The sequence below is a fragment of the Eptatretus burgeri genome, chromosome 9, assembly GCF_056783735.1.
Source record: "Eptatretus burgeri isolate ZD-2024b chromosome 9, Ebu_testis_v1, whole genome shotgun sequence".
Taxonomy (NCBI): domain Eukaryota; kingdom Metazoa; phylum Chordata; class Myxini; order Myxiniformes; family Myxinidae; genus Eptatretus; species Eptatretus burgeri.
This window is the reverse complement of record NC_140969.1, coordinates 66046711-66072620: the sequence shown is the minus strand read 5'-3', so window position 1 is coordinate 66072620 and position 25910 is coordinate 66046711. Positions and strand designations below refer to the sequence as shown.

The 25910-nt window shown below is 42.8% G+C and overlaps 1 protein-coding gene across 4 annotated transcripts in view; it reads left to right on the top strand.

Moving 5' to 3' along the window:
- Positions 1–25910, top strand: part of LOC147020253 (atrial natriuretic peptide receptor 1-like) — a 252988-nt gene that overhangs the window by 25779 nt on the left and 201299 nt on the right. For 3 of the 4 annotated variants that reach the window (XM_085895487.1, XM_085895485.1, XM_085895483.1), the window contains exon 3: positions 16707–16820. In XM_085895487.1, the coding sequence (XP_085751613.1) occupies positions 16707–16820 (114 nt within the window). Of the gene's footprint in view, positions 1–16706; positions 16821–23711; positions 24726–25910 lie in introns of those variants that run through there. The other variant, XM_085895486.1, reaches the window with a different exon arrangement.

Here is a 25910-nt window from a genome sequence, read left to right as displayed (position 1 = left end):
TAATTGTGTTTCTGGATGCAAATCGGTGATTGTGGCGATCCAATTGTTATTTCTAGTTGCAGCTGGGATGATCGATTAGGTAAGAGCTACTTGTTCATTCCTCCAATTACAGGTCAGAGACGTGATTTAGCTTTTAGTATCTATATGTTAATTGCTCTCGGCATCGCAAGTGGTATATGCTTAGCAGCCTCTGTGGTATGTGTTTCTATCTATGCTGTCTCAGGTGATGCTCCAATAAGTATTGAAACCAGTATGATGGTTGATGGGGGCGTGTAGAGTCGGGGTTCACATACATGCGCTGCACGTAAATGCTTGCAGCCATGTTGGAACTCCGCTCATGTTTGAAATCGTGAATGGCTTACCTTGGGTTAGCTTTCTGGCCTGCTTTATGCAGCTTTCTCTGACGACAAAGGCTGAATATATTTGGCAGAACAGCCTCGAGACGTGTGTCACTTCGACGTCACCAAGAAACACAGAAACCAGCGTGATTATGTCAACAACTGACTTATTGATTAATCTTTGCGATTACCAATAATTCTGTACGACATTAACTCATGTAATTCTGTGCAATGGTTAAGTTTATGGTGCTCATTCCTTCTTGTACTTCCTCTTCCGGTGCACTGTTCAATACACCTTCTCTGGCAACCAACTGTTTCTTCTCGTGGTCGTTTGTGTGCGTGCTCTTTCCTTGTTATTATTTCACCTCGCTTGGTCCCAATCTATCACAACCACTGTAGCTTGTGGTATTTGTTTATTCGGCCATCTTCGGTGCTCTTACATCCCGGTTATTGGTGTTTTTCCCATTAGCATTACAGTGTAGTAACATGTATCCAAACTCAATACAATCCATTATCATGACATCGCTCCCCCACTTGAATAGGAAGTCTGTGCATCTTCTTCTTCTCTTCTTCTTCTTCTCCTTCTTCTTTTGGCTGCTCCCGTTCGGGGTCGCCACAGCGGATCATCCGTCTCCATTTCGCTCTATCCTCCACATCTTCCATTGACACTCCAACCACCCGCATGTCCGCCCTCACCGCATCCATGAACCTCTTCTTTGGCCTTCCTCTTCTCCTCCTACCTGGCAGCTCCATCCTCAGCATCCTTCTCCGGATATACTCCGCTTCCCTCCTGTGCACATGTCCAAACCATCTCAATCTCGCCTCTCTCACTTTGTCTCCAAACCGTCCCACCTGCGCTGTCCCTCTAATATACTCATTTCTTATCCTGTCCATCCTCGTCACTCCCAACGAGAATCGCAGCATCTATAACTCTGCCACCTCCAGCTCCGCTTCCCGTCTTTTTGTCAGCGCCACCGCCTCCAAACCATACAACATAGCTGGTCTCAACATACAACAAACTCAAACTCAATGGTCTCAACGTTGGTGGCACGACTATCATACTGCCCCTGAGGATACATTTCCCAATTGCACGTAACTCAACTCGCACGACTACATATGCTTTGTGTGGGCATGAGATTTATTATTCAATCATATAACCTACTTGAACTTTCAAACTTCCCAAACACAAATTCACAACATTTAATTCAACATTTCACCCTATTGCTTCAATTTCAACTGTGTTCAAATTCTTTATCGATGAATTTAAATCTCTCAAAATCTTTGTACTTCCATGACATTCTTTTCTCACGATGTGGTCTGCCTGGAGCATGAGGTAGCAACGATGCATCCTTTTGACTTTGCATTGTACGTTGGTGATACCTCTGCATCTCGACGTTTCCCTGCCATCTCGACCTGTGGAATTCTGATGGGCAGTTCAGCTGCTACATCAGTCTCTGCACCCCTCTGTGCCCTCGTCTCCTTGCATTGCCATCTGTTGCTCTATCATCGGTTTATCTATCTCTGGAGCACAGCTTGTCTCAAAATTTCCCACATCAGAAACATTCTGACATCGATACTTCTTCACATGTGAAGTGTTTCTGTCATAACAAACTCCATCTGGTGAATGTATTGTCACCTTGCTTCCAGCCTCAGAAACCACAGTGTAAGGGTCTGGCAGGAAGGGTGTGTCATGTTTTCTCGGATTCTCTCGTTTCAGCAGCACAGTATCTCCTGGCAGCACATCAGAATCTTTAGCATGACGTCAATGATCAGTATGCAGCTTAGCCAATCCGATCATTCTCAGCATCAATGTCTCAAACCTCCTGGTCAGCCAAGACATCCTTCAGCTCAGGCATCTTGGTGCAGATTTCCCTTCCGACCAACAGCTCTGCTGGGCTTTTCCGTGGTTGAGTGATGCACTGCCCTGTGTGCTGCAACATATGACAACATTGCTTCTTTCCAGTCCCTCCCTTCAGCTTGCGCAATCTTCATACGCTTCTCTAGAGACTGGTTCTGAGTTCTACTTAACCATTTTCCTGTGGCCACTTTGGAGTCGCACGATGGTGGTAGATGCCCATAGCTTCCATGAAATCCATAAATGTCTGAGCAATGAATTGTGGCCCATTGTTAGAATATAGAGTGGCTTGTATACCATGCCTTGCAACCTCTGTTAATGCTACCACCAGTTTCTCTCCTGTCGTGGACCTCATGATTACATACTCGTAGTAGCAACTGTAGTAGTTAATCACAACCATTACCGACTTTCCAGATGGTTGCGGACCCAAAAGGTCTACAGCTACATCTTCCCATTGTCTCACTAGAAGCAACCTACTTTGAACCACTTGTGGTGGATTTGTTCCATGAACAAGTCGACATCCATGGCATTATTTGACAAATCCCTCCACGTCTCCATTCCTGGTCAACGCACTTTTGTTTTAAGGTTCTGTTTGGTACTAACAATTGCAAAATGGCCTTCATATGCGAGCATCACCAGTCTTGGTCTCAACGTTGGTGGCACTACTATCCTACTGCCCCTGAGGATACATTTCCCAATTGCACGTAACTCAACTGGCACGACTACATCTGCCTTGTGTGGGCACTGGGCAGTTCTCCCAATCTCCAGTCTTTATACTCTGTCTGACATCATCTAATTCAAGATCTTGGTCTGACTTACTCTCTATCTCTCGGTTTGTTATTGCTTCAAGTGGCAAGTGTACCGCCACAAATCGTACAAACAATCTTCCTTCTCCGGTGAAAATTATTGTGTCTCGTCCTCCTCTAATAGTTTCGATAGAGCATCCACAATATTTGTCTTGCCAGCAATGTGGAGCACCTTATACCTCTATTGTTTAATTCTTAGGACCCATCCTCAATCCTGGCAAATGGCTTGGGCCTCTGTGAGTGTATCACCTGAAACGGCTTGTGGTCCATCACAAACTCAAACTCAATGCCAAATAGATATGCATGGAATCGTTCATATGCCCAGACAAGTCCCAAGGCCTACGTTCCATCTGCGAATACCTCTGCTCTACTTCTGTGGGCTTCACGAACACTGAACCTAATGTCACAGGACTGGTATCTACAATGACTTTGGTTCGTGCGTTTGGATTTGAGCACTCATCGAAGTCGCTTTCAATGCTCTGAAAGCATCTTTTTGTTCCTGACCAAAACACAAATTGCTTGTTGTTCCTTGTCAATTTTCACATTGGATCTACCAAGGTAGCGAGATTTGGAATGAACCTGACACAATCGTTCACAACACCCAATAAACTTCTCACTTCACTCGCATTCTGCAGCTCTCGCTCCTCAGCTACAGCTTCCACTTTGTCTCCGGTTGGGTTGATGCCTTCACTCGTCAGCGTGTGACCCATGAACACCAGCTCTGAAATTCTGAACTGTCACTTGGCTGCATTCACAGTCAAACCAACCCTTTGTAGTTTTGCCAACAGCAACTTCAACCTCTCATCACGTTCTTCACACATCGCACCGTGAATAATGACGTCATCAGAGATGTTAGCTGTCCTTGGAATGCCTTGAATCACCTTGCGGATCTCATGTTGGTAAATTTTGAGTGCTGCATTGACATCAAATGACAGCCTCTTATACCTGTACAATCCACTGTGCGTTACGAACGTCATCACATTCTTTGACTCTGCATGCAATTATAACTGGCGGGACCCTCACCTCAAGACCAACTTTGTAAACTTTACTCATTACCAACTCATGGAGGTGTATGTATGAGATGTATGATCTATCTATGAGATCTATGAGAGACCTCATCTATCGTATGTATGAGATGTCACTCCATTACCACTGCTTCGTTCACCTGTTGCATATCAACGCACAGTCTAATGTCTCCATTTTGGTTTCAGGAGCACCAGAACCGGACTCACCCAAAGTGTCAGTCCCTCCACAGGCTCAATTATATCCCGTTCAATTAGTTATTGGATCTTTGCTTCAACTTTACTCCACAACCCAAATGGTGTTCTTCGAACCGGCTGAGCGACTGGTTTCACCTCAGGGTCGATTGTCTGTTTAACTTGACCGCCTTGTAGCTTTGCAACCCCTCTGAAACCCGGCTCAAACTCCCACTTCAGAAATGCATCGGACTTCGATCACTGCTGTAGGAAAACATCCCACCGTCTGAAGTGGCACCTTTGAGGTGTACGTAGACCAGATCCTCTTTGTGCATTTTCATGACTTACATGTTTTATTTTGTTTCATCTCTTCACGCAATGCTCTGTCTATCACACTGCCATCACTTCCAGAATCCACCAGGATCTGCACATCCACACCATCAACCATTGCAGGAACTTTCTCCTGATGCCTGCCTCCATTTAATGTAAGAGCATAGCCATCATCGTCATCACCGTTTCTGTTATCTTCCACTCAACGAACATTTTGTCACATTTATCAGTCTTGCATTTACACTTCCTGACGAAATGATCCTTTCCCCCACATTTTTCGCATAATTTGCCTTTAGCAGGGCAATTCAAATCCTTCCTACGATGTCCTAGATGTCCACATTCCCACTATGTCCCAGAACATCCACAGGTTCATTCCAAATCTCTGCTACCTTGGCAGATCCACTGTGAAAATTGACAGGGAAGAACTAGCGATTTGTGTTTTGGTCAGGAACAAAAAGATGCTTTCAGATGTCCACATTCTTTATCCGTCTTACTTGGGTAGAACCTACTCTTACCTCTGTGGGTAGTCTTGTTGACAAGACTACTGGAGTTTGACAGAGTGCTTCCAGCATGTCCAGCATCCAATTTCATCGCCTGAAATTGAGCTTCAACTGTTTCAACCATTGAAGGAATCTTTAGTGTTTCTGCCAAAGTGAGACAGTCTCCTTTCTCAAGTAACTTGCATCTCAGGTTGTCAGACCTGCAGTGTTGAAGCACTTGATCTCTGATCTGATTCTCCAGACCTCTCTCGGAGTTGCATCCATCCGAAGCGTGTTTCAAACTTGCCACAAACTGTGCCACAGTCTCCCCATCAGTCTGTATCATCAGACAGAAAACTGAAACGTCGCATTGGTCTTTCCAATGTCGAGACCATTTGGTGTTTGCAGAGCATCTTCATAATTGGTCCGCGGGCACCAGCAGTGACCACTATTTTTGTTGTGTCTGTGTGTCTGTCTGTCTGTCTGTTTGTGACTCTCTCCAGAGCATAGCTCCGTGACGTTTGATGCGATCTTGATGAAACTTGGACACAAGCTAGATATCATGGTCTAGTTGTGTCTTTTTATATGAGGGGTGTCCCACACCCCTTGTGGGCAGAGCCACGTGCACTTGAACTTTCCATCTGTTTTTATTTATTTTTCTTTTTTTCTCTCGATTTTTTCTTGCAATTTCATTACCAAGAAGCTGTGCGTAATGTCCATAAGTACAACATATAAAAAAATCCGATTTGATTTGGTCAATTTTGACGGAAGGGATAGGTTTTTACCGTAGGGCTTCCTCTAACTCAATTGTACCTATCGTGGCATTGTTCAATAATGTCCGCGAACCATCGTCGCCTCCCGGCTTGTCTTTTCCATCATCATTACAGTATAGAAACATGTATTCAAATGTATCCAAACTCGCTACAATACATTATCATGACAATGTGCGCACTCGCCTCTGAGGTGTCTAGCCTGGGTTCAAATCTCTGACCAGCTAATTAACTGTCGTACTGATGTTTCACATGAAGAGTGATTCATCATTGTGTGTGCTGTCTCTCAGAATGATGTTAAAAACCTGGGTGTCCTGTCTGCTCGAATTACTTGGTGGACATTAAAGATCCCATTGTGTCCTTCGTGAAGAGTTAGACGAGCTATTGCTGGCACCCGAGCAATATTCCAAGTTCCTGCTCACTCATTCGAGTATCCTGCATCAGTGGTGACCCCTCCAGGATTGTAATCCCAGGGAAAATAGTCGTTTTGCAGAACCAACACTGTGTTTAGAGGATGTTGCACAAGAAGATTATATTTAATTGAATATAATTATTTTTATTTTGTGAGGGGAGGGGGAGGGGAAGATGGCTGTTGGCTGACGAGTGAACAACACTGAAAAAACATTCACCTTTTCTCTTTTTAACAATCTCTACACATCTGTGCAATCACCCATCTATACTAAAGTTACATACCAGTTCTGCCAATATCCATGTACCCTTCAGTGCTGAATGCTTCTCGAAATCTAAATCCAATTTTAACTTATCTACTGTTTCTGTTACCAGTGCTTTTCCATGCAGACCATTAGACCATTATACATTCGACCATTATACCATTATTCCATGCAGACCATTATACAGTGAGTGTAAGATCACCACCTCATGAAGTGGTCCTTATTTTTGAAATTCATATTTTTAATACTCTCATCCCCTCATCCATATTGGTTAACATTTAGGGGTTGCAAAAGGAAGTTGAAGTTTTAACTTGTAGTTCACATTATATCTGCATATTTAATTCTAAATATTCCAAGATGAATCTTCTAAACCGAAAAAGAGAACACGAAGAAATATTATGTCCAAATTTGGCTGCAGTTATGGACAGAATCGAGTTGAGTGATAGGCCACATTTGTCCAAGCCACCACAGCTTAGACCCTCGGTCATGATGTGTTGGAGAAAACCATCAACTTCGATTCAAAGAGCTCAACAACATCACTTCTGTGAAGAACTTCCAAAAATCTCAAAGAACAATTCCAGCCAACAGTCTCACTTGAAGTTCACTGGGATGGAAAGCTCTTTGATGATGTTACAGAGAAAGAACATCTTTGTTGGTCGAGTGTAAGTTAGGGCATGGTTCACTGCTGTGCATGTCAATTCTGCTCCTCATCATGACCTTAACTTCTTACAATATCTTATTTAATATGAGAAGGTGAATCCTGCCCTTTCAAATGACTTCTAAATTTGCTGGACATGTATGGTATCTCAATGAGTAGTTCATAGGTTTGGAATTATTTGATAAATCTGAATCATGGAGTCAACAAATCTCCTTACCTCCCCCCCTCCTCCCTCATCCTACACTCACCCCCCTCCCCTGCACCCAAAGCCTCCTCCCCTCCCTCTTCTTTAACAGTGTGGACCTCAACCATCCAGGGCCTTCAAGATGTCTCTGACTCCCTAGTATCTCTCCCTGGTTACTCCCTCCTCCGGTATGACAGACCTGAGCCTCGTCCTGGTGGCGGAGTTGCTCTCCTCATCAAAGACTGTATTCCTCACTCTCCATGCAGTGCCCTCTCTCCCCCACACCCCCAGGAATACCACTGGGTATTGCTTTCCCTCCACTCCCACATCATGTTTATATGTGTGTTGTCCCGTCCACCAAGCAATGATGACTCCATTTACATCTCGCTCACCGAAAACATGAAGCAACCTCTATCCTCTCATCCCAACTCTCTCTTCCTCATATGTGGTGACTTCCATTGTCACCATGCCAGTTGGCTGGGTGTGGGTACCTCTCCACCTTCCATGGCACTTCAGCAAAAGACTTCTGCGACTCATTGGGACTGACACAATTCATGAACTTCCCGACCCGGATCTCAACCCACGGTACTCCATCTCTTCTGGATCTGATTTTGACCAATTTCCCAAAAAATATCTGCTGTTCTTCCTCCGCTCCAATCGGTTCATCTGACCGTGTGCTTGTCAAAGTGGACATCTCTCTGGCTGTTATTAGAGAACAACCTCACCGCCATCGAGTCTGGCATTTCACTCAGGCTGACTGGCAGGGTCTTCAAGCAGCCATAAAATGTCAAGACTGGTCTCCCATCGCTACTTTCTCCAACATCAACTTACCCCAGGAATTCTTTCAAAGAAACTTGCTCTCTCTCATGCAAAGATGTATCCCATATAGTTTTCATTGTCCTACGCTTCCTCCCACCCATGGTACACTGAAGCTTGTGGCGAGGCAGTTGTCCTGAAACAACTTGCCTTTGCTTTATGGAAGGCAAATCCAACTGAAGGCAATCTCAGTTCCTTCCACAAAGCTCGGAACAAGTATGTGTCTACCCTGAGGAGAGCCAGAAAAAATCTTTCTAATCTCAAGTCTGAACTCTCAAACCTGTATTCCTCTTCCAAATCCTGGTGGCATCTTGTTACCTCTGCCACCGAATGTGAAAGAGGTTATGTTTTCACCCCTTTCTGTCTGTTTGTCTATTTGTGTACAGGATATCTCAAATGGTGGGAGATGGATTTGGATGAAACTTGGTCGACATGTTCGGTGTGTAACGAAGAAGAAATGTTTCAATTTTGGTGACGATCCGGATCCGGATCTGACGACTAGAATATTAAAGTGATTCTTCACCATTGAGAGATAGGGCTCAAAATTATATACAGCACGATATCTCAAAAAGTTGGGGACGGATTCAGCTGAAACTTGGTGGACAGGTTGGGTGTGTCGCAAGGATGAATTGGTTCGATTTTGGTGAAGATCCGAACCCGGATCTGGACACGAGAATTATTTAACGTTAAAAGTGATTCTTCACCATTGAGAGGGCCAAAAACGATATAGTCCTGTATAGCATGATATTTCAAAAATGTATTGGGCCCGATATGTTCTCGTGGATCAGGAATTATGTGTCCGAGTGCCCTTCTGGTTTGCTTCTAAATCGTGTGTCCCAATCCCATCACTTTCCGCACCCGCTTTACCCAGTCGCACCCAGCTGTTCCTGGACAATTTGTCCTTTTCTACTGACAAAGTCGAGAGCTAGCTGTCACGCCTCGACTCAGATTCTGCAACCGGTCCAGACGGCATCAGCCTACGTGTTCTATAAACCTGCTCTGCTGCTCTTGCTCACGCTCTCTATGTTCTATTCACCCTATCATTTGCTCAAGGTCATCTGCCATCTGCTTGAAAATCAGCAAACATTACCAGGTCAGGTCAGGTATGGGAGCATGTGCCAGAGCAGTGCGTCGCTGCGTCCACTTTCCGCTGGTACTCCAGGGGCCTCCGTCTGGCCATCCCCCAGGCAGATTCCTGGCCCATCCCTATCTCCATGAGATGCTGATCAACCTGCTGCAATGGCCCGGTATGTGGTCGGCCCATTGGCCTCCACTCACGATGCTCTCTTGCTGAGATAATCTGGGTGAGCAGGATCGGCGTCAGGAAAACGAGTCACATGTCTATACAGCCGCAGCTGATGCTCATGGACTATGCAGGTAACAAATCGCATTTGAGTTTCTCTCAGAAACTGCTCGTTGGACACAAAGTCTGACCAGCGATAGCCAAGGATTCCCTGAAGAGACCTGGTACCAAAGGAATTAAGTCGCTGTCTCAGATCCCTGGTCAGAGTCCAAGTCACACATCTGCAGAGCAAGACTGGAAGCATCAAGGGCCTGAAGACTCGGACTTTCATCCTCCCGCACAGGTACCGACAGTGCCACACCCCATGCTCCAGTGAATCCATGACTCAACAGGCCCAACCCAGACATCTGTTGACCTCTGACTCACAGCCAGCAGAGACATGAATATCACTGCCAAGGTAAGTGAATCTCTCCCTGACCTCAACATCCTCACCACAAACAGATACAGACTAGATAGCAGCATCCAAGATGTCATTGAAAGACTGGATCTTAGTTTTGACCCAGGAAATCCATAATCCCAGCAGCTCCAACTCCTCATTCAGCATCTCAAGGGCCCCCAAAAGGTTAGCTAGAGTCTCCGCAAAGATGACTGCATCATCTGCGAAATCAAGGTCAGAGATCTTGACATTCCTAAATGATGCACCGAAACTTGATCTCTCTGACATCTTGCCTAGAATCCAGTCCATACAAGTGCTGAAAAGTGTGGGGGCCAGTACACACCCCTGATGAACTCCAGTACCAACTGGAAATAAGTCAGAGATGGAACCACCACATCTCACAGCACTCTCAGTTCCAGAGTATACTTCAGTCATCAGATTGATCAGTTTTGCTGGCACCCCACGAAGACCAAGTATCCTTCAGAGGGCATCCCAATTCACTGAATTGAACGCTTTACAGAGATCAACATAGGCTGCAAGCAGCCCTTGCCGAAACTCTCATCTGCATTCATTGAGGACCCGAAGACCACGGATAGAGTTAATCGTTGACCTCTTTGGTGTAAAGCCTGACTGCTCAGGATGCTGGAGCTAAAACAGATGGTGGCGAACCCTCTCAAGAATTATCCGAGCAAAGACCTTTCCCGGCACTGAGAGCAGCGTCATTCCTCGGGAGTTGATGTAGTCCTGGCAATCACTCTTCCCTTTCCAGAAAGGGACACCAACGACCCTCTTCCAGTCAGTTGGGATGATACCTGTGTTCCAGGCAGAGCACAGAACTGTATGCAATGACAGGAGTACAGAATTTCCCACTAGCCTTGAGAAGTTCCGCCTGGATGACACAGATCCCAGGAGCTTTACCCCATTCCAACCAGTTCACCACAGTCTGTGTTTCCACAAACGAAGGTGGATCACAGTTGATTGGAGGGGAAGCAATTTGGATCGTAACACCCCTGACATCCAATTCGACAGCTGGTGGATCAGCCTGGTACAGCCGCTAAAAGTAACTGGCCCAGCGGGCCTTCACTTTGGACTCCTCTGTCAAGAGCCCACCACCCTCCGCTCTACCTGCAGTACACCAAGGGATGGGCTTGGAGGAACACAATGCCTGAATTCCCCTGTAAGCAGGACGAGAATCACTTGACCACAGGTGATGCTCCACCCCCTCACAGATTCCACGCACATTGGCCTCCTTGTCCACCCTTAGCACACGTACAGTTTTACGGCTCAGCTCCCTGAACAGCTCAGCTCTGCCATTCAGCCTGGCCCTGCGACTCTGGTCAATGGTATCCAGTGTCCCTTGTGAGACAAAATTCTTCTTCGCCCAACAGTGAGTTCCAAGACATCTACCGGCACCAACAATGAAGGTGGTCTTGAAGGCACTCCACAACTCTTCAGGATCTCCCAAAGCACCCAGACTCCCCAAATCTCCACTTAGCCTGTTCGCAAACTCCTCAGCTACCCTCTTATCCTAAAACTTGCCAACATCCAGCTTAGGCTGGGTTCATTTCCAGAGAAAATGCAATTATAATATAATCTCTTATGACATACATTTCTTGAAACTTGGAAGTTATAAATATTTACTCTTAAGACTTAGACCATACACACTTTTTGCAAGTTGAACACTCTGACAACATTTTAAGTTCATCCAATTGAAACGGTTGATATAGACAGTTTGTATGGTAATAAATTATCTTACCAATTAATGTAAAGTGTGGTTGATTGATTTGTTAAATGTTATTTTTTATCAGTGAAAGCATCTTTGAGAACTTTTCAAATTTATACATAGTACACTATTGTGAATACAGATGGAGCAATTCGGTCATTCGCGCAATTTTCATACACAATTTTTTCAATCTTTTGCCCTTCAAATACTTATACTGTTTAGATTTAAAGTTTTTCGCATCAAATATATATATATATATATATATATATATATATATATATATATATATATATATATATATATATATATATATATATATATATATATATATATATATATATATATATATATATATATATATATATATATATATATATATATTTCTGGTGTGTTGGCGCAGTGGTTAGGGCAGCGACTTGGGATACAAAAGGTCCTGAGTTCAAGCCCCGTTGAGCCACTGAATTAATACACCAGGGGGTTGACTCAGCCTGTCATCCTTCCGAGGTCGGCGAAATGAGTACCAGTATACTGGGCCGGTGTATACCCCGGTTAAAAATAGGTGTACCATATCCCTGTGTGTCGTAAGAGGCGACCAGGGTTGCGTCAGGAAGGGCATCCGGCGTAAAACATGTGCCAAATCACTGTGCGGATCATACGGATGATCCGCTGTGGCGACCCCTAACGGGAGCAGCCAAAAGAAGAAGAAGAAGATATATATACATATATTTAAATAATTGGTGACATAAAAGAAACACCAAAGTAAATTGATATTGAATTGAGTAACATCCCGAAAATTATATGCACATTATATTTGGCTATGTAGGTGGTTATGTAGCACCTTCGATAGGTGGTTTTCCCAAATGAAAAACGGCATCATTTTAAAAACCTGTTTATAAACATTTATCATGACAAGTTTCATTGTTATACAACAAACCATGCTAGAGTATTCGATGCATTTTACAACCTCTCCAAACTTCCGGAGCTAAGGACAGCTGGCAAAGCTCAATCTGACGACTTAGAAAATGGGAATTTATGACCACAAAGCTGCCACTCTTTGATTGCGGTTAAATCAATTTATCTACAGGCATAGACCTTTCAAAAAAACGTCATGAGAATTTGTCGCCTTGGGTGGTACCAATAAGTGAAACTTGGGGTCCTAGCCCAAGGGGGGGGGGGGACTAAATGGCTCAACAAGCTTCTGAAAGAAGCCAAAAATACTTGGAAAAGTACCTGGGAGAAAGGACTGTGTCTGCACAACGAAAGACTTGGAGAATTTTCTCAGCTCACCAAACGTGCACCTGCTCGTACTGCAAACTAATGACCAGGTTGGTCGGTGGAAGGCCCGAGTGGAGGAACGCGTGTTACACAACCCCCCGACGGATTGCTACCAGTGAATGAACTGTATCTGAATTAAGTTCTTCTGAACACCGATAGGAAGTACATCCCTGGGGCTTGTGCATTTATAGGGTAAGTTTAAAATTATATTTACAATTAATCATGTTGGGAGTACGGAGAGTGGAGATACTGGAGCTGTAAGGGCTGGTATAAATACAGGGTGTCCCAAAAGTTACCGACGGATTTAGAACTTAAATAACATTTCTGTTATTTCATAATTTAATAATCTGCGAATGGACTGAACGTGGTCTTCCAGATCGTGGCAAGTCACTTACTGACCCATATTGCTGAAATCGTTGAATCAACCGACGAATCATGAAATTTGAAGGTGGCTTTCTGGCATTGAAGTGTCGGCAGTATGCTCTTTGGGTGAGAATAATTGATCGATGAAATTTAAAATAAAATTCCACGATTTTAGTTCTTTGTTCAGTTGTGAATTTTTCCATGGGTAATTTCCAAATGTTAATCTAAATTTTGAAAAGAAAAGAAAAACAACTTATTGAAAAACAGAAATGTTATTTAATTTCTAAATCCCTTGGTGACTTTTGGGACACCCTGTATATTGTTTGATTGGTTTCAGGGCCACAACAGAAATCATACTAGATTTTTTTCATATATTGCTAAAATATGAAGTGTGTGTGTGTGTGTGTGTGTGTGTGTGTGTGTGTGTGTGTGTGTGTGTGTGTGTGTGTGTGTGTGTGTGTGTGTGTGTGTTATACCCATGGCTGATGCTGTACTCACAGTAAAAATGGTATGGACCCGACCTTTCAATCAAGGATATTTCTCGTATTCCTCTATCTCCGCTGGTCCAACTTGGATTCAGGAACAGAATAATTGTGGGTAATCATTCTGTAATTGCCACTCATTCGTTTAAATGCTGAAAATTATGTTTAAAAGTCGATTTGATGCTAGTAACAACTGGTTAAAAGTGCCATGCAAGCCAAACGAGGCAGTGTAAACACACACACGCGCATCCGCATAAGACGTCATTTAACATTCAGAAGATTTTGTCACAAAGAACACAATAGACTTTTTCAGGTGCCTCAAAATTCCATCTGGTTTTCTGGACTCTGACCCCCAAGTCATGGGAGCTCAGAGAAGATTACAGGGAGGCACTACAGACAATTGAACACTTAAAGGTGGTAAATGACAATACAATGGTGAAAGGTGTGTGTGGTCCTTAATGAGTTGTCTAATGCCATTATAAAGAATGAAGAATATAAACAATTCCTCCTTCAACTTGTGCAGGGCAATAGAAGCCGCTTCTCCAACAGCAAAAAGGAAATGGTATCAATGTAAAAGTGACGAACCACGCCAGGCCACCGGTGCCAGGACACCAGTCCAGAATTCAACTTGATTGAGAAGCCTCTAAATATTGTCTGAAATGGATGAAATTTGATGTTTTAATTATTTTTTTTCACTTTGGGACAAAATTAGGGGGTGACAGCTTGTAAATTTTAAAGTTTAAATTTTCCCTGCAAATGAAGATGGCAAATGACAATAAAAACTACCATCCTAACTTTCCTTTATTTACTCTGGCTGTGGCCCCTGGTCCTGTCATTGTCTATTCTGCTGAAAAACTCTTCTACACTTATTTTGTCTTTACCCTTCATTACCTTAAACATCCCAAGCAAATCTCTTTGTAACAAACCTCCTTTCTAATGTATAAAGTCCTGTCTCCTTCAGCTGCTTCTCATCGCTTGGTCTAACTAGCTCCGGAATCAATTAGTAGTCTGACACTGAACCGGCTCTCTGGCAGCTATGTCCTTCCTCAGATGTGGGGAACCAATCTGAGACCTACATAAGGTCTTACTAAATTGTTCAACAGTGTTGACACTACCTCTTTTGATATATAATTTATTCCCCTGTGAATATAACCTAAAACCTCATTAGCTTTATCTATATAGCTGCCTGGTGGATGCCTGGATCTATATAGCTGCCTGGCACAGCCAACACAATATTTGGGATTTCAACTTGCATTATTAATTACTGTAATGGATATTCACATAAAATGTAAATCGACATAGATTGTACAGGGGCACAGTGATATGGTCTTTTAAAGAATTATTTCAAACATTTTCTGCATAATTAATAAATTAGCATGACATTAATCGGACCTTTTATTAATAATAAAAATAAATGAGAGCGACGACATCATCATCATTGTTATCCATCCATCCATCCATTAGGACCATACTCTGTGCAGAGCGTTGATGCTGCCTCAGCAGTCTCCTTGGCTATTTGACACAATCCTGGACGGGTCACCACTCCGACACAGTATGCCAGCATGCTGGCACTCATTTTGCCGACCTCAGAAGGATGACAGGCAGAGTCAGCCCCACCTGATATTAATTCCACAGCCGAGTGGGATTTGAACTCAGGATCCGAGGATCCCAAGCCCACCACACTAACCATTAAGCCAACACCAGGCATCATTGTTATAATAACTTTTAATTGGTTGTACTTCAGATCTGAAGAAGGCCGTTCACATGAGACGTGTGAACTACCTGTTTAATTTGTTTAGATGCAGAATGTGCTGACCAAACAGCAACTACACTCTCAGATAGCAAGCAGTGTAACCTGACGTCAAGAAACCTCCTGGAAGGCCACATCACTTGCTTTCCTGCAAGCTGCAGTCCAGTCAGGAATTTGGAATTTGCTTGGGGTGCCAGCGATAACTCACCCACAACTGAATAACGTCCATCAACTAATGCTGGCAGATGGGAAGGACACCATGGGATGAATAACATCTATCAAGTAATGCTGGCAGATGGGACACCCAGTTTATCATTCATCTGAAGGCCGACACATATGTTGCTAGATCACCATGCTTACAAAAAATTAAAACAGGATGACAGTTTATAGCTGGGTCCAGATTCAAATCAGGTTAGACAGCTCAGAGATGAGTGTGCATACCACCAGCCATCCTGCTCGCCTTCATCAATGTTGGCAGTGGGTGGTGCCAAAGCAGCTTCCTGTGTAAAATGACTTGTCGGGTGGCTTGCCGTTGCATTTTCAGCAGAAGACCAAAGCAGGAGACTGTGTCAGGGTACTGGCATACTATTGACCACTTTTGTCAAAACAGCTGGTTAACAATTAACGTTCACAAGTGAGCAGTACCTAATAAAAAAAAGGCTGCTTTATGCTCGCATTTCTAAACCCCTTTGTTATTGCTCGGAATCAAGCCCAGATCAAAACAACTCGGTCATATACATTACCTTTTAGTGGGGCAACTTAGCATAACAATTGTGCATTTTGTGAGGAAAGCACCAAATTTAGCACACTGGTTGCCTATCATATTATGAACATTTGGATATTGAGCCATTTCAAATTCAGCCGCTGATAGCTGTGGCAGCCATTTTCCACTGCCATCAAAAATTTGAGATGGCCCAATATCCAAATCTGTTCATAATATGATAGGCTACCAGTGTGCCAAATTTGGTGCTTTCCTCACAAAATGCACAATTGTTATGCTATATTTAGCTACGTTGCCCCACTATTTGTGTTATCCTGCCACTCAACATAATATTCCTCTGTAATAAAAATGTTGGCGCCCTTTCTCAAATGACTGTTTTATTCAATGTACTACATCAGAGGAGTATATTTTGGGGATGAATGCTTTCATTCTCTGGTTTATTTTACCGTGGTTACATTTTTACCTCTTTTTTTTTTATAACATTGGCCGAAACATAGAATAATAATCTGTAACTGTATGCAAAGAAGAATGAGTTACTGGTTTTAAATAGTCCATCTACAAATTTAGAAAAAGCCAATATAATTTTGTACAATGTGTGTGTGTTTGACAGTCTGTGATGATCATCACGTACATGAATCCGATGAGTTCACGCTACCATCGTTTCGTCAAAGAACTGAAGCAAAGAGCTCATGACCAGTTCAATTTCACCATCGACAATTCACTGGTATGGTTTTGTTCGCATCACTCGTGACCTGTTAAATAATCCCCGAAGCTATCACAGATATTCCTAATGTGTATATTTTGAAAAATTCAGCTCAAGATGCTGAATAAATAAATGAAAACAAGGTCTAGATGCTTAAAATTTGTTTTTAGGTTAAAAAAAGTGTTCTCTCAACAACGTATGACCGACTCCAAATGAAAATTCAGCGCCAGATGCTGAATAAAATTTTAAAAAACCATTAAAACGAGGTCTATAAAATGTAACGGCAGTTTGTAATAGCACTGCCATCTTGAAATATTGAAAGGTAAAACAGCAATAAACAGGCAGTGCAAAAGGTAACTTTTTGTTTTTTCCATAAAATAGTGATGAAGAGCTCATGAAGGACAAACCTGAAGAGGTGCAAAGATAAAGAAGAATGAATTGGTTGAAATGCTTCATCATTTTGAGTTTGGATGAGAGTAAGCATCAGATGAATGAAGGAATTCATGTTGTAATGTGGTGCTCAAGGAAGGGCATGGAGAGCAGATTGTAAGGTGTAGATCAGGAGATAATAAATTCCTTGCTCGTGTTCTGCAGCCATTGAATACTGATTTGAATATAGTCGAGATCCTAAAACCTTGAAATGTGACTGTCCTTGGAAATACTGTCTGCCTTGAAGGAAGAAAAAAAAAACATATGGAGGAAATGTATGACAAGTAATCGTTGTGCTGGATGACTGGGCAGATAGATATACAGTTGTAGTATGCAATTGAATGCGACATTATACGTTACTCTAACCGACTAACCCAGACTTGCATTTTAACCTCCGCCACCAAAGGTGAAGAAGGTTATGTTTTCACTCCCTCTGTGTCTGTCTGTTTGTGTGTCTGTGTGCAGGATATCTCAAAAAGTTGTGGACGGATCTGGATGAAATTTTGTGGACAGGTTCGGTGTGTGACAAGGACGAACTGATTAGATTTGGTGAAGATCCGGATCTGGATCTGGATACGAGAAATATTGAATTTTTAAAGTGATTCTTCACCATTCAGAAATGGGGCCAAAAACGATATAATCCTGTATAGCATGATATTTCAAAAATGTATTGTGCCCGATATGTTCTAGTGGATCAGGCATTACGTGCCAGAGGTATGCGCTCCACCGAATTCCCTTCTAGTTTATGTTGTATTTATGTCGTCGTGACGAGTACATAAGATGTGATAACTTGTCCACAGAGCAGAAAACAACTGTGGGACCACATTACTTTTGGCTGTCATATGCACATCGTTTTGTTAAACTCGTGATGCTTAGAGCATTTGGGATTGCAGGTGTTTGTGTGTGTCTGACCTTGAATAAGGGGTATGCTTGCCCACTTAGGTCCCTCGCTATTGTGAGTCACATGAGGCATACTATGAGATCGCTATTGTTCTTATTGTACTTTGTTGTGGAAGTTCAACCTATTTCGATGGAATGATTGCTTATCATTATGAAACAGAATAACATCATGATTCATCGGTACATGCTGATGGGTGAAGATATGGTGAGTTAGAGATATCCTGAAAATTGAGGGGGACTGCAGTGGAAGGTTTGACATGATAGTGCAGATTAAGGCCAAGCAGTAAAACGGGTAGTTACCCCCCCCCCCCCCAACCTTTGAGCCGTCTAGTCTAGGTTTGATTCTCAAGCTGACAATAAACTGTCAGATCTGTGCCTTGCAAGCAGTGTTGCTCACAAAGTATGTGGTCCCTGAGATGAACATGAAGCGAAGTGTCCCATCTGTTTGCATTAGTAGTTGGATGTTAAAAACCCCATGGTATCTTTCACAAGGAGTACGTGAGTTATCGCCAGCACCCTGGCAAAATCAGAAATTACTACCACCTTCAGTCAAACACAAGCCTGGCCAGTTGGTTTGCAAAAGACTTGGGCCAAAAGACTTTCCCTGGCTGACCCCACAAAAGGGTAGAAATAGTTTGTACAATTGAAGTAGTACAGGAGTAGTAGTCATAGCAGTAGTCATGGTAGAAGTAGTAGTAGTACGATTAGGTAGGTGAAGAGTGGGGGGAAGGGAGGTATAGAGGTGAAAAGAAAGTGGCAATTATTAGAGGTGGGAGGAGGCTGTTAATGCAAGAGTGAAAAGAAACTTGAAGTTTGATGAAACAAAAATAGGACAGAGTTTGATTGAACTAAAATCATAAAATGATGACTGATGAATATACACGTTCATATAAAAAGAAAATGACCCAAATTATGTCCATTGCATTGTAAAGTTCTCTTGGTTCAGTCCCATTCGATGATAAGGGAGAGACGTAGATGTTGAATATTTCAATACACTTTATCAGTTCATTTGCATAACTGTTAGAGAAGTAAAGCTAACCACAGCAATGATTTACAAAGGTGCTTGGACACACTGAGGTTTCTGCCGTGATTCTTGTGTGAGATCCTTCGTGTGGCTTGTCTTTGTTTATACACAACCCCCCCCCCCCACCCCTCTAAAGTTTTCACATTTTGATGTCATCTGAGCTTATTTCACTTATAAAGTCACTCATTATGCCTTTAAGTATGATGAAATCCATCATCAAGAAGTGCAAGACGTATCATACCGCCCAGATCAGGTCGCTCATCCAAACTCATCAGCTGGGCAAACAGAAAACGGGTCACTGTAAATCCAACAATGACTTTGAAAGATCTGCAAGGCTCTCTGTTCGAGATGGGGGTCAGTGTTCATCAATCAACAATATCCAGCTCCTTTCACAAAGCTGGCCTCTATGGACTGGTGGCAACAAAGAAGACGCCATTGAAAAAAGATGCATCTCAACCAAAAGCTCAGATGGAGTTTGTGAAAATGCATCTTAATCACACTGCAGGCATGTGGAGAAACGTTTTGTGGTCAGACGAGCCAAAAATTTGAACATTTTGTTCTAAATTCAAAGCGTAACGTCTGGCACAAGCCTCACGCTGCACATCATCAAGTCAACACCATCCCTACTGTCTTGCATGGTGGTGGCAGCATCATGTTGTGGGGTTGATTTTCATCAGCAGGGAGTGACAAGCTTGTCAGGATGGAAGAGACAATGGACGGACAGTGTAAAGTACAGCTGAATCCTTGAAAACCTGTTTTGAGTCAGCCATGAATCTGAAAACTGGGTTGGAGATCCACATTTCCGCAGGACAATGATACGAAGCACGAAGCTAAATGCACACTTGAGTGGCTGAATAAGAGGAAAATAAATGTTCTTGAGTGGCCCAGTCAAAGTCCTGATTTGAACCCAATTGAACATTTTTTGTGAGACTTGAAGATTGGAGTCCATTGACGATCCCCATCAAGCTTGGCAGAACTAGAGCAATTTTCACGTGAAGAATGGGCAAAGATTTCACCATCTCACTGTGCAAAGCTGGTAGAGACCTACCCCAAAAAGACTCGTAGTATTCATTGTTGAAAAAGGTGCTTCCACCAAGTACTGACTGAAGGGGCTGAATATTTTTACAACCAGTGAATTTTGATTTGTACATGTTTGTTACAAGTATTCCTGACATGTAACCTCCTTCAATTACAACAGTGTTTCGGGTGATCTCTTCAGTTATGAATAAAGCAGTTCATTTGGGAAAAAATTATTTATACATTTTTCATAATTCATCTGCATGTGGCATTATTGGCAGGGGGTGAATACTTTTGCAGGAGACTGTAACCAGATGGGGGAAGTAGGGAAGAAACATATGGAGGTTGTTAGTCGTGTCCGTGAAGCGAAAAGCGGGGTTAAGCAATTGGTTCACTTTGTCTGTCTGTTGGTCTGTCGACAGACGTCGGTCTGTGATCGAGGAAGTATTGAATTTAAATTGAAAGTTACATTTTGAACACTGGAGAACATCAAGAGGAACACAAACCTACAGTTTTGCAGTACTTTAGCTCTTAATTTGGCAAATTGGATGGAATCTCAATCCAATCATGTACGAGTATGTGCACGGAAGACTAATGTAATTGTTTTACTCTGATTGTCTGTCTGACAATCAAACAAAAATTGAAAATCATTCCAAACAGGAAACGTGCTGTTTTTAAGGGCATCAAAAGGACACAAACAACAGGCACAAATAACTAATTTAACATGTTGAATCAGGTGATGCTGTCACGGCATCATCTTGCCGTTGATTAGGTGATATGTAAATATGCTTGAGTTCTGGTTGATCATGGGTTTTCTGGAAGAAGGACGAGGGGGTTTATAGGGTTGCTTTTTGAATACGGTAAACAAAATTGACTGGGAATCCGAATGTCTTGGATATCTTTTCTTCCACACTAAATTGGTGTCCCCACCATGATCCAAAATGGATGGACAAGGAATTGCAAGCGTGCAACCAGTCATTGGGGTTGACCAACCAGCCGTGCCCTTCCCGGTCACGTAACCAGCTTCATCAGTGGCAGCGGTTTCAATGAAGCTGCCACCATTCTGGCCTGATGACCCGCAGCTGTGGTTTACACAATTCGAAGCCCAAATCGACACCTGGAACGTAACTACCAAGATGATGTGGTTCCATATACATTGTTGGCTCATTGTCACTAGACTATGTGATGGAGGTGAGACATATTTTAATTCTGCTTCCAACGAACAACCGGAAAACGATTTTGAAGGCCACGCTCACAAAGCACACGATTGCAAAGCTGAGTTGGAGGAGGAATTCCATCCATTTGCGACTATACTCTGGACAGAGTGTTGGTGCTGCCCACCAAGCAGTCTCCTTTGCTATTGGACACCATCCTGGATGAGTCACCACTCCAAGCTGGCAGTCATTTTGCCAACCTCAGAAGGATGACAGGCAGAATCAAGCCCACCTGGGGTTGATTCAACAGCCGAGTGGGATTTGAACGAAGGATCATAGGATCCCAAGCCCACCACCCTAACCATGAAGCCAACATCAGGCATGAGGAGTAATTGAAGTATCTTGACTTCAAAGGCTGTGTCAGCAGTTGGGATGATAGGTATCAGAGGCAGAAATACATCTTCACTTTTGAAAGACTTGTCTTTCTATTCACGCTTCAATTAGTGTTCAAAATGTAATGTTCTATTTAATAAGTTGTTCCTCGATCACAAACTGATAAGACAGACAGACGGACATGACCCAATTTCTCAACCCCACTTTTCACTTTACATGCGTGGGGTAAAAAGTCCAGTGTAAAGGAGGATATATGTATATACAGTCAAACCTCTCAACCAAAATCGAATCGGCTTATTCTTGTCACCTAACCAACTCATCCACCTAGTTTTGTTGCAACTCATCCACAAGTTTTTGTGATCTCATGCGATACATAGTTTTTGGTCCCATCTCTCAGTGGTGAAGAATCACTTGAAAAATTCTTGTATCTTGATCCAGATTCGAATGTTCACCGAAATTGAATAAATTCGTCCTTGTCACTCTCCTAACCTGTCCACAAACTTGCTGCGGAATCCATCCGTAACCTTTTGAGATATTGTACTATATATCATTTTTTTGGCCCTATCTCTCAATGGTGAAGAATTACTTTAAAATTCTCAGATCCGGATTTGGATCTTCACCAAAATTAAGCGTTGCTGTCCTCGGTCGATCGTCTACAGACACAAAAAAAATTCAGAACGATTGCTTGAAAACTGTGGCCAAAAATCTTGTGACAAACATACAGACAGACAGACATAGAGAGACAAACGCGACAGACCAACAAGGCAAAGAAAAAAAAATTGCCAAGTAACAAATGCTACAGAGCATTTGCTACAGATACTTGGCCAATTTTTTTTTTTGCAAAATAACACACAGACAGACAAACGGACCCAATTGTAATACCCTCTCCTCTGGCAAGGGTAATAAACTCAAGTGGTGCAGAATCTTATAAATAAAAGTCATTTTCTGTGTGTGTGTGTGTGTGTGTGTGTGTGTGTGTGTGTGTGTGTGTGTGTGTGTGTGTGTGTGTGTGTGTGTGTGTGTGTGTGTGTGTGAGTGAGAGAGAGAAACGCCAATCATGCCCAAACTGCTGGCTGAATTGCCACCAAAGTTGACACATAGACATCATTGGACCTCCCGGTGAACATGGGCTACTTGGTTTTGGGCCCTGAAGTGTGAATCTGAACCTGCACAGAACTATCTCCTTAATCCTTTAACTTTAAAAAATTCAAACGCTGTCGGATGAAAGCTCAACGGGTGGCTGTTGTGTAAAGGTTACTTTGCATAGGTTTTTCATGTGGGACAATTTTTTGTGGTCACTATAGACAGTTGTCCACAGGGTCAATTACTCTCTGAGTGATTTTTCATTTATCTGTTTGTTTGTTTGTTTGTCACACGATTTTTGGCCACAGTTTTCAAGCAATCTTATTGAAATTGTCTGTGTATATAGGTGTCCAGCAAAGGACAGCAACGCTCGATTTTGGTGAACATCCGGATCCGGATCCAGCGACAAGAATTATGTAATTTTTACGTGATTCTTCACCATTGAGAGATGGGGCGAAAAACGACATTGCATGATATCTCAAAACGTTGTGGACAGATTCGGATGAAACTTGGTGGATATGTTGGATGTGTGACAGGACTAAGGGATTCCATTTTAGTGAAGATCCGAATCTGGATCCAGAACTGAAAAGTTTTAAAGTGATATTTCACCATTGAGAGATGTGGCCAAAACTGATATACGAGGTCGGTCTAAAAAGTAACGGGACTGAGCCTGCTGTGTGCTCCACTGACACAACTTGAATGAACGGGTTGCGTCACAGTCTTTCACAACATTCCAGCAATATATATATATAGATATATATATATATATATATATATATATATATATATATATATGATTAGTGATCGTTGACTGCGCTCATTGTGTGATTTTTTACAGGTTGTGCTCTACACGTTGTTTAGTCTGAGTCGTCGCGCTATGAGTCGTGAGCAGAGAGCCAATCTGAAGTTTCTTGCCAAGCTTGGAAAACACAGCTTCCAAATCCTTTGCAATGCTGCAGCAAGTCTACAGGGAAGAAATGATGTCACGTACACGTGCATTTGAATGACACAAGAGGTTCAAAGAGAGACGGGAGGAGATTGAAGACGATACACAGTCTGGAAGACCTTCAAAGAGCAGAACGGTGGACAACATCGAGCGTGTGAAGCAGATGGTGCACGCCGACCGTCGACTCATGGTGCAGATGATTGCTGAGGAACTTTCCATCAACAAGGACACTGTCTGGAGCATCACCACTGAAAATCTCGAAATGTGCAAGGTGTGCGCAAAGATGGTCCCCAAGCTGTTGTCTGAGGACCAGAAACAGCAGAGTCACTGTCTGTCAAGACATTATCGAGCGCCTCAAGGACGATCCAGACCTGCTCGGGAGAGTCATTACTGACGATGAATCATGGATATTCGAATACGATCCCGAGACCAAACGGCAGAGTCGTCAGTGGAAAAGTCCGGCATCACCAAGACCAAAGAAAGCAAGGATGTCGAAGTCGAAGGTCAAGGTGATGCTCATCACGTTTTTTGACATCAAGGGCATCGTCCACTTCGAGTTTCTACCACAGGGTTAAACAGTGAATCAATACGTGTACAAGGAGATCCTCCCGCGCCTCATGAGATCAGTCCGGGACAAGAGGAGAGATCTGTGGGAGAACAACGCCTGGGTGCTCCACCATGACAACGCCCTTGCTCACAGTGCCCTGAGCATCCGACAGTTTCTGGCGGAGAGGAACGTGCCAACTCTGGAGCAACCTGCATATTCACCAGACTTGGCCCCTTGTGATTTTTTCCTATTCCCCAAGCTCAAGGGGGTGATCAAGGGGACCCGATTTCCTGATGTGGAGGCCATCAAAAGGGCCGTGACGACGGAGCTCTGGAGGATTCCAGAAGAAGCCTTCTGGGGGTGCATTGATGCGTGGAAGAAGAGGATGGACAAGTGTGTGAGACTGGAGGGAATCTATTTTGAAGAAGACAAGGTGTGATTTCAATATATTTTTTCGAATAAAATGTCTGTGAAGTCAGTCCCGTAACTTTTTAGACGGACGATGTCTCAAAAAGTTATGGATGGTTTCAGACGAAACTTTTTCGACAGGTTGGAAAGACCACCAGGAAGAATTGATTCAATTTTGGTGAAGATCCAAATCTAGATATGGATTCGAGAATTATTTAATTTTCAACTGATTATTCACCATTGACAGATGGGGGGCAAAAACGATATATAGCACAATATCTAAAAAGGATATGAATAGATTTGGATGAAACTTGGTGGGCATGTTGGGTGTGTGACAAGGGCTAATCGATTCAATTTTGGTGAAGATCCGAATCCGGATTCGAGAATTTTTAAAGTGATTCTTCACCATTGAGAGATGGGGCCAAAAATTATCCATAGCATGATATCTTAAAAAGTTGTGGACGAGTTATAACAAAACTAGGTGTGCGAGTTGGTTTGGTGACAAGAACAAGCCAATTTGATTTTGGTTAAAGTCCGGATTCAGATTCTAACCATCAGTGGGATACAAAATGTAAACTGTTCAGTCTGGCAGAGGTAAGCGCTCCATTGAGTGGCATTCCGTTTCGTTAAGTGTCACTCAATGAGTGATTTTTCATTATCTTGCCAAAAGTGATTTTTCATTATCATTTGTTTGTCTGTAATCACGTATAAAAAATTCTGCAGAGCACAGTTATCATCGGAAATTTTTGTAACTTCGCATATCAGAGGCCTATAGAGGTACCTTTCAGTGCACAACATTTTGAAGGTCAAGGTCAAAGGTCAAGGTCACTTTGGCGCAAATCAGGGGAGTTGACGAAACCCTTATTTTTGAGTAATTTTGATCGAATCGACTTCAAAATTCATGGGAATATAGTTCATTGTCTGGCGCTCAGCTGATTAATTTTTGGTGGCGATTGGCCTTGACCTTCATATGTTTTTTTTTGTTTGTTTGTTTGTTTTTTTTGGTCTGTAATCACGTATAAATCACTCTGCAGAGCACAGTTGTCATTGGAAATTTTTGTAACTTCGCATATCAGAGGCCTATAGAGGTCCCTTTCAGTGCATAAAATTTTGAAGGTCAACGTCAAAGGTCAAGGTCACTTTGTCACAAATCAGGGGAGTCGACGAAACCCTTATTTTTTGAGTAATTTTGATCGGATCGTCTTCAAAC